This window comes from Ictalurus punctatus, chromosome 24, assembly GCF_001660625.3.
Source record: "Ictalurus punctatus breed USDA103 chromosome 24, Coco_2.0, whole genome shotgun sequence".
Lineage (NCBI taxonomy): Eukaryota > Metazoa > Chordata > Actinopteri > Siluriformes > Ictaluridae > Ictalurus > Ictalurus punctatus.
In genome coordinates, this window is record NC_030439.2 from 13,238,595 (window position 1) to 13,252,366 (window position 13,772).

The 13,772-nt window shown below is 37.9% G+C and overlaps 1 protein-coding gene across 4 annotated transcripts; it reads left to right on the top strand.

Moving 5' to 3' along the window:
• Positions 1-451: 451 nt before the first annotated feature.
• fam133b (family with sequence similarity 133 member B) lies at positions 452-11,871 on the top strand. 4 transcript variants are annotated; one of them, XM_017454563.3, is made up of 11 exons: positions 452-570; positions 3,941-4,038; positions 6,340-6,418; positions 6,526-6,648; positions 6,740-6,772; positions 6,937-7,011; positions 7,143-7,241; positions 7,733-7,786; positions 7,879-7,920; positions 8,043-8,093; positions 11,483-11,871. In XM_017454563.3, the coding sequence occupies exons 1-11, from the start codon at positions 547-549 to the stop codon at positions 11,594-11,596; spliced, it is 792 nt and encodes a 263-aa protein (XP_017310052.1). In that variant the 5' UTR covers positions 452-546; the 3' UTR covers positions 11,597-11,871. The 4 variants fall into 4 exon arrangements, with proteins under 4 accessions (XP_017310052.1, XP_053531376.1, XP_053531378.1 ...); XM_053675401.1 differs by lacking the exon at positions 7,733-7,786; XM_053675403.1 differs by lacking the exon at positions 452-570 and having other exon boundaries at positions 3,941-4,045.
• The last annotated feature ends 1,901 nt before the right edge of the window (positions 11,872-13,772 follow it).

The following is a 13,772-nucleotide window of genomic DNA, read 5'->3' on the forward strand; positions in this document are numbered from 1 at the left end:
AAACTCCACACAAACAGACCCTGGAGCTCTGGGCTACACAACCCACTGTATCACTATATACATTTACATCAATACAGTTGATAAACCTATAATGGATAATAAAAATAAAAATGTTCTTTTTAGCATTTACGTTTTAGAGAACAGGAGTGCGTGAACAGGGTTGTCCATGATGCTGAGGAGCTTCTGCCGCATCCTCCTTTCAGTCAGTTCCTCCAGCAAGTCTGGCTGCACACTCAAAATGGACAGTTTCTGGATCAGATTTTTGATGCCCAGTACACCACTGTGTAGAAGGCCACACAGGACACCACTGAGCATTACAGCATTCGCAGTGTCCAGGCCCTTTCACACCGGGACGTGAATGTAAATGATACTAATGTGATCAGTGTAATATACAGTACTCTGCTGCACTGTAATATAATATGCTGCGATGCCTCTCGTGAACGCTAGGTGGCGGACATTTTCAGTTTCTCAGACGCGATGCGGCTGCAGCAGACATGTAAACAAAGCGTGTAAGTTTGTGTGTGTGCGCGCGGTAAATCTCTGAAAATGGGAAAGCGGGACAACCGAGTGGTAAGTTAAATCAGAATAGAGTTATATATGTGTAAGATATTGTAAATACGCTACAGGCAGTACAATTTCTACACTAAGCCCAGTTCTGTACTAAAGGCTTGCGTGAGGCCTAGGTAGCTTAGCCTCGCAGGTGTTGGGGTTATTTTATTCATTTAGTTCTTGTGCACTTTGTGTGCGTTATATTACATCATATAAATAAAGTCTTGGGGAATTTCTAAGCTGTTTAAAGATTGTTGTGTAAATTTGATTCGTCGAATTGTACGACTTCTGCTTAGCCACGTTGGCTACTAAGTCCTCAGCTAGCTGGCTAATTTTGTGTGTGTGTGTGTGTGTGTGTGTGTGTGTGTGTGTGTGTGTGTTGCTGGAGTAACGGTTTGGGTTAAGTTATCTTTCTGTGTCAATCTGTATACGGATAGTTTTATGCTGTAAATGTTTAAATACTTTTGCTTTTGGAACAGAATATCTAGGTTAGCATAATAGCATAAATGTTCATAGAGCGCTAGTATCTAAGTAACGTTAAAGTCGTCTGCAGGCTTGCTGAGAAACTGACTGCAGTTAGTAAGTATAAACTGGAATAAAGTTGGTTTGACGGTGAACTTCGATATTCACAGATATGCGGAAATTAAGGGACCGTCTCTAAAGTTACATGCGACATTGTTAAACACGTTTCTAACTTCAATAGCATTTGAAGGGAATGACTTATAGTCACACACACACACACACATACATACACACACACACACACACACATATATATATATATATATATATATATATATATATATATATATATATATATATATATATATATAAATAAAATGTGTGTGTGACTGTAAGTCATTCCCTTCAAATGCTATTGATCTTTAAATTATGGTATATTTTGTGTATGGGCCTATCCTGTAGTGAAATACATGGCAAAATTTACATGTGATTTAATAGCTTATTTTTAATAAATATCAAAAATCTCAGAGATGTGCATTATAGCTGACAGCTAGATGAACACTTCACAGTTGGTTATATGACTGTACGTCATTCCCTTCAAATGCTACTGAAGTTAGAATCGTGTATAATAATGTCGTATGTAACTTTAGAGACGGTCCCTTAATTTCCGCATATCTGTGAATATCGAAGTCCATTGTCAAACCAACTTTATGCCAGTTAAGTATAATAATAATAATTATAATAATAGTAATAATAATAATTAGTTTTGCTTTCACCTCAACATTTATCCACAAACCGGTAAATAATTTCTCAATTCACTACCTTCAGTTCACTTGATTGGCAATTGTCAGAGATGCAGATGGAATTGTTAGGTGTGTGTGTAGTGGACTATATATGTATCATGTGCACTACAATCAAGTATTTATAGCTAAGCAGCACCAGAGAATAGTTTGATTATTTGCATTGTCTACAGTTGCTAAAATAATAACCTTTAGGACACTCCCCAATCCCATAAATAACACCCAAGATAACATGTTTACAAAACTGAGAAATGGTAATGGCAAGCTGTACCTCCTCTCAACAGGATGGGATTAGACATTCATTAAAAAAAAAAAATAGATGAATGATCAGGTTTGAGTTATTCCATGTTCACTGATTTTATCTAACTGTTTTATCCTGGTAAATGTAGCAGTGGATCCAGAGCCTAGACCTGGAGCACTGGGCATGAAGCTGGAGTACACCCTAGCGCGCGCACACACACACACACACACACACACACACACACACACTCTTGAACCTGCGACCATAGCGCACACGCACACACAAGCACACACACTCGAACCTGCAACCCTGGCGCTGTGAAGCAGTAACGCTACCCACTGCACTACCTTGTTGTGTGTTGGTTCCATGAATATGCAGGACAATACCAGGGGTTCTCCTGGCTACACAGACTGACACCCTCCTCCACTTTGGTGTGTTTTTGATAATAAGCTGGGTTTACATGGAACTAAATTTGTGCCAAATGTGTTGAACGTAACTTTTCAAAAAACGAACAGAAATATACAATGAGAGAGAAGAAAAACTCTGGACTGAAAACAATTAACTCGTGGTAAAAAAAAAAAAAAGTGACATGGTCTTCAAATAAACAGCGTTCTTTGTTAAGTTTTCTAATTTTATGAATGCACTGCCAGAGTTTTCATTTACACTTTCAAATGCAAGTTTACGTTTATCATTCTGGCACAAATGTCTTGTGTGGGTGGGGCTTAACAGTGATTTACTCTCATTGGTTAGTGAGATTTGGATCAACAGCTCCCTGATAAGGAAGTAGGGACTTCAGTGTCGTGAATTTTGGAGACCGTTCTGGATGCAGTTCTCTGTATAGTTATAGTGTTTGTACTTTGTAGTGGAAATGACTCACTTTGCCAGTGTATTAGTTTGTAATTAATATTTGAGGTGTGGGTAGTCTATTACGACTGTTATCTCGAGATGAGCTCTCAGGAGCGGCACGTAGCATTGTTGTCCTCATCGTCCTCCTCCTTTGAGGACACTTGGGCTGACGTTCCAAATCTCACTAGCCAATGGGAGTAAATCATCGTTAAGCCTACCCACACAAGAGCTTTATGCCAGAATGGCGAACGTAAATTTGCGGAGCGTAAACAAAAACACTGGCAGTTCATTCATAAACCGAGATTAGTGAAAAGCATACTTAGAAAACTGTTAACAAAGAATGCTGTTTATTTGAAGACACATTTTTGCCACCGAGTTCACTGTTTTCAGTTTCAGAGAGTTTTTCTTCTGTCTCATTGTATATTTTTGTTGGTTCCTTGACAAGTTAAGTTCAATACTTTTGGCACAAATTTAATTCCATAGGTTTACACTGCCTGATTTTGCTGTTGCAGACAAAAATCTCACATCATAAAAAACTTGTTTGGTTAAGAGCTCAGATCACAAAGCATAATATGACATGCTCACACCACCGCAACCACGACAGCCAGTGACAAACTTTTAGCAGTGTCCAAATTGAGTGTGAGTGCTGCTGTGAAACTAAAAGCCACCAACAGGAGGATGGCATACTGTATAATGATGTATAAATGAAACATGCTGATAGACAGGAGGAAAATATCTTATTACCTCAAGCTGACTTTGAAGATTGTTTCTGCTTATTCGAGATCTTTTTTTGCATTAGCCCAGATTGAGTACATAAGCATGTAACCTGATCATTTCTCTTGATCATAGGTCTATCATTAGGAGCTTCATCATATAATCTGACATGGAGAAGGTGTTATGGCATATGGTTTTTTCTAGAATTCAGGACCGATTTAATTGGGATCTTCTCTTCCTTTGTGACAGTTAATAATGTAAAAAAAAACGCTAAGTTGTGAGTTGGTTGTTCAGTCACGGTGTGCTCAATGTGATTGTTTCCTAACAGCCGTACATGAACCCCATAGCTGCTGCTCGAGCCAGAGGACCTACACCTGCCAGCGGCCCCACTATACAGGATTATCTCAGCAGACCTCGACCAACATGGTATGAGGTATTAACTTGTAAAAAAAATAATATATATATAATAAGTAAACACTTAGGTATTGACTTGGTGTGACTGCTCAGCTGAAAGCAGGTCAGCCTTTTCTGGAGGATTTTGTCAGTGTTTCTGTGACTCACAGACTAGACTACAAATTTCTCTCATTCATTTTTTTACGTTGTTTTTTATTATTAATTTAGAGCACGCTTATACTTTACAGATTGATTGCTGACGTTAAATCTGAAAATCTTAGATCTGGAAATGCTGTCTTGTGTTAAATACAGTGAAGGAGAGACAGCTTTCCATCTTTACTCTTAAATCTTAACTCTTAAATGCACTTGAAATCAGCTTAAAACATTTCCTTTTTACTTGATTTGTCATATTTGATATTTATTTTAATTTAAGATGCTTTAAGGTAAGTTCATACATCCAGTGACAAAGCGACTGGAGACCATTCCTTTTCAATGAGAGCTGGTGTTCCGGCGTCATGAGCCACAGCGACTGCCAGAGTCGGGTGTAACACGTTACTGTAATCGAATGACTTTTTATGATAATGCAGTAATGTAATGCATTACAATTTAAATGTATATAATTTGATTACAGATACTGATGTCAGTAAAATGACCTTACTTGGGTTACAAATTTATTGTTAAGAAAACAGTATTAAGTAAAATGCATTTTAAAATAAATCACGTTTTGCCCCGAAGTTTTTTTCTTTAGCCCTGAATAATTCTCCACTTGGAGCGGTTTGTCACTACGTAACAGACCGTCAGTAAAAGAAGACCGTCTGTAATTTTATATCTTCAGTGAACAGCGGCGAGACCAGTCAGACAGGGTTTACAGGGAAATACGTGGAAACACTCGTGTCTTGTTGACTGACTGGTCTCAGTTCTGTCAAACTCTCGCTCATAGTCAGTGTGAGGGGAAAATGGATATACGCCGACTTATTTATTTATTTATTTATTTATTTATTTATTTTTAAGCCAGTAAAGGGATTGAAATTGAAACCATAACATCCTCTGATGCTGAGCAGGAAAACAAGGTGTGTAAATGTGTATACGAGTTCCAGCTTACATGAACATGATATGAGCAGAGCAGAAGGAAAGATAATGTACTTTGCATGGCACTGTAGCATCTAAACCCGTACAATGATAGAATAGCTCTGTTCCCCTTGGCTAGCGACACCAAACTCACCTAGTTGGAAAAGTTTTATATTTTAGCGGTCTGGTAGCCCTACAAACAGTGATCGCACCCGAGGCATGTTTTATGATAAATCCAACTTTTCCTGATCATGTCATACATTGATGCGTGCTAAAATTACTGCAAGAATACACTTTGTAGTGCATTTTTGTAGTTTTTTTTTTTTTTTTTAAGTAACGTGAAAGTAATTAGTAATCTCATTACTTTTTACATGCAGTAATCTACAAATGGGAGTGAAGACGGTAGAGCGCACATGATCCTTAGCCTCCCATGCGCACTAGCTATCATTTTGCTTTAAACGTGCTAAGGCCATAAGCTGTGCTAAGCTTTCGCTGCCGATAGATGTCCGCAATGTCAAAGAACACGCACTGCTTCTCCTTCATCTCGTAGGATATAATACATATATACGCTGGTGAATTTTATAAACAAACGCTCTCCCTCCAGATAGTTTAATTTTAGCAGTTTGTTGTGGAATGCTAGTTGCGCCACTCACTGATGTATGTAACTATGGCAACCAGTAGTAGGAACGTCTACTGGCAACTTGCAGTGATAGTCATTGTATGTGTGAATGTACCTTTTAGAGAAAAAAATGTCTTTAATTCAGGACTAATTAAAACTTTTTTCCGCTAACAGTACTAAATCAGTGTACTAACTCATCCCAAACAGGGTTTTAACTTGATGATATTCTTAAACCCTGACCTGTTTGTATTAGCATTAGAATATGCTTGTTTGTTTATTTGTCTGTTTGTTTGTTTGTTTGTTTTTAATGGAGACTGCAAAACACTCTGGAAAATTGCTGCCTGCCAAATGCTGGAAATGTAAATAAATACTGTTTATTTTTACTCTTTGCCATGCATTACGTGTCATTTAGTATTTTTATTATTCTGATTTTAATTCCAAAGCACTATCAGTAGTTTATTGACTACTCTCAGAACATCACTATTGGCAGTGATTGACCACTACTTTTGTTTTATTTGTAATAAGTTCACACGTTGTACGTGCACTCCGGAGATCCTCGATTCTTCAGTGTTACATTACAGAATTAGGTTTCCACAGTGCTTTAATTTGACTCTGATGCTCTTCTGATATTCCCTCATCCTGCTTAGGGAGGAAGTGAAGGAGCAGCTGGAGAAGAAGAAGAAAGGCTCTAGAGCTTTGGCTGATTTTGAGGATAAAATGAATGAGGTACACATCTGTTAGTAATTAAACATGATTAATACTTGCATTCAGACTTTGTTAAAACTGCTTCCTTCAGCGAAGGTCTCGGGTTTAAACTTGTAACGAATTTCCAGAGATGGAAGAAGGAACTGGAGAAAAACCGAGAGAAAATCCTGGGAGGGGGTGAGAAGAAAGAAAAAGAGAAAGACAAGGAGAAGGAAAAGAAAGAGAAAGAAAAGGATAAAGACAAGAAAGAGGTCAGCTCTTATTTAAAATGATTAGTTTCGAGTGCGAGGAATAAGGACAGTGTATTGTAATGTATGATAATGTTAACTGTGTCTTTTACAGAAAAAGAAAAAGGAAAAGAAAAAATCCAGTAGGGTGAGAAAAGCTTTCCATCTTTCACATTTCCTGTATTGTGTCCCAAGATCTGCATTACAAATAAGGAGAATGAAAGAGAGAGTTTTTTTTTGTTACACTTTCATCTCCCATTTGCTTCCATTATTCTTGATATCTAATGAGCTCTGCTTTTGTGTGTGGTCAAGCATTCTTCGTCTTCTTCCTCCTCCTCATCGAGTTCTGATTCCTCCAGCAGCTCGTCATCCGAGTCTGAAGATGAGGTACGGCACGTTTAACTGTACTGCGCTCTTAGAGCCATCGACTCAGTCGTTATCTGAAAGGAGATTTCCTTCCTGCTTTTCTTCTGATTTTGTTTTCTCGAATTTTGGGTTATTTTTTTAACTAATGCTAGGATGAAAAGAAGAACATGAAGAAGAAACGGAAAAGGAAGCGATCCTCGGCACGGAAAGCATCAGAAGACTCTGATGCAGAGTCAGAAACGGACAGCAAGGTAATGTTCATTCATTGCTCTAGCTGAAGAGAGCTTGCTATGTGTTCTTTACTGTCGTGGGCACACTAACAAAGTGTTCAGAATGGATGGCTTTGCGGTTTCTCGGTAACTTGACAAGCTAGGATTTTTGTCTTCTTGACTTAGGAAATAAAGAGAGGCTAGTGAGGGAAAGAGTGTTCCACAAAATTAAACACAACTTTAATTGGATAAAATCTTCAAACCTGTTCTTTAATAGATAGGAAAATTGTTAGCATTGGCAAAATATCTTTGAATTAGAAGAAAAAAACAAAACAATAAAACACATGCTATTATAGAAGAATAAACATTGGGGCAACACACCGCTCCATCACTGATTATTTTTCTATAAGAACAAGAGAGAAAGAGTCTGGATTTCCTGATGAGGGTTAAAGTGTAGTCACTGACTGACTCTTTAGTATACCAAATTGCTCAGATTGTGAACTGACATTAATTTGGCATGCAATTCATTTCAGGAATCGTCCAAAAAGAAAAAGAAAAAACTCAGGGAGGAGGGAGAGAAAGATAAGGTGATAAAAATATATTTCCCTGTTTGTTTATTCAGTGGGTATGGTTTAAATATTTGCTGTATTCTAAGACTCTGAACGTTTTCATTTCAAAGGACGAAAAGGGCAAAAAGGACGAGTCTGAATTAGACGATGATGTGAGTACCTTCCTCTAATCACCTTGTTGAAGTCGGCTTGATGCTAGGTTCTGTGTAAGTTGTACGTGGTATACATTCAGAGTACACAATCACTGACTGATGAATGTTTCCTCCATGAACAGGGTGAATCCAGAAAGAAGAAACGCAGTAGTGAAGAGAAGGAGAAGAGCACAGTAAGTTTTATTGTTCTTTATCTAGACAGTAAATAAAACCACAATTTTCTTCACACAAGAGCTAGCAAAGAGCGAGGGCGAAGGGTTACTGAACACTTGAGGAGAACGCTAACTGCCCTGTTCTCTGTACATGAACTCTCAGACATTAAGTTAGCTAGCGTCACTCTTTTTGACAAGGGGGACAGAAATGCCATCATTTCCACTCAGAAAAAACGGCTAGTTAACCGTACTCAAATCTCAAGCTAGTCTGCTGCGCAGAAGATGAACTTCTGTTTTGTTAATGAACTGTTAATGTTGTACATTAATGTTTTTTTAAGTGACATTATACCACAGTGCTCTTAATCTCTTGAATCTTGATTCTAGTCGCTCTTATACATGACCATTTCTATAGTAACCGCTATTATACTCAAGGTTAAAAATAAACAGATTGTAGTAATTGACTAAATCGCTGTGTTGCAAAATGAAATAAAACACTATGGGGTGTGCTAAAACATTAGTTTGCAAGAACAAACCATGTACATCAGTATTACTACACCACAAGTAACATTCAACTAACTGACTAATGTTTATTTCAATGTTTTATATTTATAATAAGCCAAATGATTACCACATTAACAAATGTTCATACAATGTTCCTCAATTTGTCAAATTAAAACAGAGTGTCTAATATGAAACAAAGCCTTAATGAACCTGTTTGTGTTTGTTTATTGAATATTTAGACTTAAGGCCTGTTGCACGAGGCTAGTTGAACAAACTCAGAGTTGCAGAGTAAGCTTTGAGTTCACAAAACCAAACCAATCCAGGTTAACAGGTTTCATGATGCTGGTTATCAGTGTTCTCAGTCAATGCAGGTTTTAACCCAGAATCAAAGTTCAATTCAATTCAGTTTTATTTGTATAGCGCTTTGTACAATAGACATTGTCTCAAAGCAGCTTTACAGAAATATCAACACAGTATATAGATATTAAAGGTGCGAATTTATCCCAATTGAGCAAGCCGGTGGCGACGGTGGCAAGGAAAAACTCCCTAAAATGTTAAGAGGAAGAAACCTTGAGAGGAACCCGACTCAGAAGGGAACCCATCCTCATCTGGGTAACAACAGATAGTGTGAAAAAGTTCATTATGGATTTATATGAAGTCTGTATGGCCTTAGGGGCAGCCGTAATCCCAGCAATCTGGAATTGGAGTAGATGAGGGCTCCATCCAGAGGCAGGACGTCTGAAACGGATCAGGCAGGTCCGGAGAGCAGAAAGGATCAGGATCTCTAGTATCTCCATAAAATCGTGTGTGGCTCGGCAGAAGGAGAGAGGGAGAGAAGAGATTGTTAGGACTGTGCTTAGCATAATAGAAAGTCTAGTCAGGGTAGGCTTGAGTAAACAAATACGTTTTAAGCCTAGACTTAAACACTGAGACTGTGTCTGAGTCTGAACACTAATAGGAAGACTGTTCCATAACTGTGGGGCTCTATAAGAGAAAGCTCTTCCCCCTGCTGTAGCCTTCACTATTCGAGGTACCGTCAGATAGCCTGCATCTTTTGATCTAAGTAGGCGTGGCGGATCATAGAAAACCAAAAGGTCGCTTAGATATTGTGGCGCGAGACCGTTTAGTGCTTTATAGGTTAATAATAGTATTTTATAATCAATGTGAGATTTCACTGGGAGCCAATGCAGTGTTGATAAGATCGAGGGGATGTGGTCGTATCTTCTGGCTCTAGTTAGGACTCTAGCAGCTGCGTTCTGGACTAACTGGGGTTTGTTTATGCTCCTACTGGAACATCCAGACAGTAAGGCATTACAGTAATCTAATCTAGAGGTGACGAATGCATGAACTAATATTTCTGCATCATGTAGTGACAATATATTTCTTATCCTAGAAATATTTCTGAGATGAAAGAAGGCTATTCTAGAAATATTATGTACATGAGCATCAAATGATAGGCTGGAGTCAATAATCACACCTAGGTCTTTTACTGCTGCACATGATGAAACAGATAGACCATCTAATGTAACCATGTGTTCAGAAAGCTTACTTCTAGCTACACGTGGTCCTAATACGAGTACTTCTGTCTTATCAGAATTAAGTAAAAGGAAGTTAGTTAGCATCCAATGTCTAATGTCCTTTATACAATCCTCAACTTTAGTAAAAAAATTTTTTTTTAAAATGAGTAAAAAGTTTACTCAGCATGCACATAAAAGCCAGACGTTTGCAGCAAACAGCCAATAGCGTTCATCATGGTAAAAAAGCAGATGTGCATACTTCCTGTTGAAGAGTGAAAAATTATTTTGCAGAAATATGAGGAATTTAAACATACACTAAGGTCAGAGAGTAACACCGTTGTGGCTGCCAAAGCTTGGGAAAATTGCTGGTGGAACAGTGGTGTTTTGCGTAAATGAGTATGTTTACTTTTACAGGCTCACAATGAGAATAAACGAATTGAAAACTTTGATATAAATGTAATTAATAGAATAATATATTAATAAAATGAATATCAAGTTGTGAAAATATATTAGGTCAGGAATAATGGCACCACATGAAAATATGTACCACTCGCAAGAACCGCATACAGTTTGCAGTAGAGTAAGAGTGTAGCTTCAGCGTGTCTGATTTTTAACATGCGGCTCAAGAAGCCACCGTAGACAAATTATACCCTCTGCCGAAAATCGATATATTTTGTAAAGCCAGGGGATTGTGTCTGTCCCTAAAACTTCTTTTCCTTCAAAGTGCCCTTATTATTGTTTGTGCTCCGAGCTCCACAGGATTCTCCATAAAACGCTGAAGCCATCTGTACAAGCAATAATGGTTAACTTTTGAATGCATCAGATTTATATCACTTTGCTCTCATCTGATTGGTCCACGCTGGGTTAGAGTTTTCTTGCCCAGATTAAAACCCTACCAAAATTAGCCGTGTAGTGTAAGTTACCATGACAGTAAAACCAATCAATCCACCTTTTTGAGACAGAAAAACCAGAGTTTGCTCAAACTAAACGCAGACTTACCTGCGTACCCACCAAAACCAAAGCCTCTGGAGACCAGAGTACAGCAAGTTTAGGAAAATGCTGTAATGAAAATTTTTGCTCATTCATGTGTACATGTTTTAAGTCATGCATTGATTAAGCATTTATCAGTGTGTTTTGTTAACATTTAAGCAAATAATACACATTATCTTAGTTTGTTAATTTATTAACATAACTTGTGTTGTGATGTTATTCATGATTTGTTAATGTTAACTAACACAGTAAATAAAGGAACCTTAATATAAAGTATTACAGATAAGTGTTTAGATACTCAGGGGACTTCAGGACACTCATTGCTGTAGTAGAAAAACAGCAGGCTGAGTGCAGTTCATTATCCTACACTATCCCTCATTCTGTGCGTTATTACTTTTGCAGGACAAATCAAAGAAAAAGAAGAAGCGGAAGCATAAAAAACACAGCAAGAAGAAAAAGAAGAAGAACTCAGGATCAGATGTAGACAAGAGTGCAGGAATGTGGAATCCTGACTGAACTGAATATGTTTGGAGCCCTTCCCTGTCGCTGGAAAACCTGACTGATGTCTGCCAGTGGGACTGTGAAAGCTGCTCGTGTGTAGCAGTGTGTCTTCCTGCTTAAGCAGGGTGATGATTGTGTGTGTGTGTGGATGGATGGATGGATGGATGGGTGGGTTGTGTGTTGGGGGTTTGAGAAGGGCTTGAATTCACTTTATTTTTTGTTATTTTAATTTTTGCTTGAGTTTTTTTTAAGCAGAAGTTTGTGTGTCCCAATAAAGCGCTGTTCTAACATTTCAGTTGTGATGCTACAAGTAGTATGTGATAGACATTAGGATTTTAAAGGGGCGGTTTGTACATTTTTCATTAAAATTGCTTGGAAGGTGAATTGCATTTGCAATGAAATGGTCATGAATCCTACACTTTGGGAGATGCAGAGCTGAGCAGGTCTGTTGTGGTGGTGAAACAGGAAATATAAACAGCAACCTGAACCAAATAAACAAAAACAAAGAATTGTAATATTGTGACTTTTCAAAAGTACCACTGAAATTCTATGATTATTCTCAATCTTCGAAATTACATACTGCACCTTTAAAGAGGAGATGCTGAACAGAGAGACTTGAGTGAGATGAGCCTTTACTTTCGTTATATTTTAACAGAAGTTGTGATATTGTGTTACTTGTTATAAGCAGTGAGTTCAACTTGCTTCCGATTTACTCCACTGCTTATAGCAGATTTACTCACAAAAAACAACAAAAAAATTTTTGGCACAAAAATATTCATAATATGTTTCCTTAGTTTATGTTACAGGTTTACTCTAAAATTGATTAAACTCCTTTTAATATCTTGTCATTTATCATAACATATATTCAGTCAGCTCCAGAATTATTCGCACCCTTGGTAAAGATAGGTCTTATATCAAAAGTGTTTGTTATTAATTGGTTTAATCTCTCACTCGAACGCATGAATTATCTAGATCTGTGCCTTGATGTAATGTTATCTTGTTTATTTTTGTTTGTTTGTTTTGCTCTGGCAAACACAGACATGCTCCTCTCCAAACAAACTGAAGTTGTAGAAACCTCTCAAATATAATAAATGGAATCAGGATGCACCCGAGCTCAGATTTGAATGTCATAGCAAACGGATTAAATAATTGTGCAATTGACATAGCAGGGATTTTAAAAATATGTTTAACAAATTCTCTCAAATAATTTGTATATTCTTACAGGAACAGCTATTATCATTTATCATTAGCAGAACACTCAGTACAGTAAACACTGGTTCACTGAGTGGTAATATTACGTATTAAATTTAGAATTTGGGCATGAAATTTTGTAAAAGGAAGAAAAAAAACTGAGGACAGAGATAAGACCATCTGCTGTTTATTTAGTCTGGTGTTTGTGTGTTTTGTGTTCTGAGACTCTAACAAATATATATATATGTATATGTATGTATGTAAATATAAAACAAATGTATATAACAAAACCTCAGAGACAGAGAAGTCTTCTTTTGCAGTTTAATAAGAATAGCAGCAAACAGTCAAAGTTAAACACTCAGTTTAATGGTAAACAGGAATAACAGGCAGATTAGAATATTCAGGCCAAGGTCAAACATTAAAGGGTAATTTCTTAAAAATACTTAACAAGTAGACTCTGCAGTGTCCCACCTCACAGGTTCTCCACCTGGTCCTCGAGTCCTGCTGCCCAGCACATTTTACATTCAGTTTTCTCTGCTCCCTGCACACCTGATTCAACTGATCATCTAATGAACAGCCTTCCTTAGCAGAAGTGGGTGTATTAAGCAGGGAAAACACTAACGTGCAGGACAGGGGGCACTGTAGGACTGGGGTTGGGAACCTGTGTTCTATCCAAGAGGCAGTTAAAGAGAACCAATTCACAATTCAGCACTCTGGAGATGGTGACCTCTTGTGGTCGGCAGGTGAACTGCATGTAGTAACTGTTGGAGTATATCTGGAGAATCGTCTAGAGCAGTGGTGTCTAATCTAATACGGAAAGGGTCAGTGTGGGTGCAGGTTTTTCATTCTAACCAAACACACACCTGAGTCTATTGTAGGCCACGATCAACTGATTAAACAGGTGGAATCAAGCGTGGCTCCTGCTACATTGACTGCGGTCAGGCCAGCCTCCTCTTCGAAAAGCACGGTCAATCTAGCCACCAGTTCATGCACATACTGG

Coding starts and splice junctions, on each gene's coding strand:
- fam133b (XM_017454563.3), top strand. CDS start 547: ATGGGAAAGCGGGACAACCGAGTG. Junction 571..3,940: donor GAAAGCGGGACAACCGAGTG/GTAAGTTAAATC, acceptor GTTTCCTAACAG/CCGTACATGAACCCCATAGC. Junction 7,921..8,042: donor AGTCTGAATTAGACGATGAT/GTGAGTACCTTC, acceptor CTCCATGAACAG/GGTGAATCCAGAAAGAAGAA.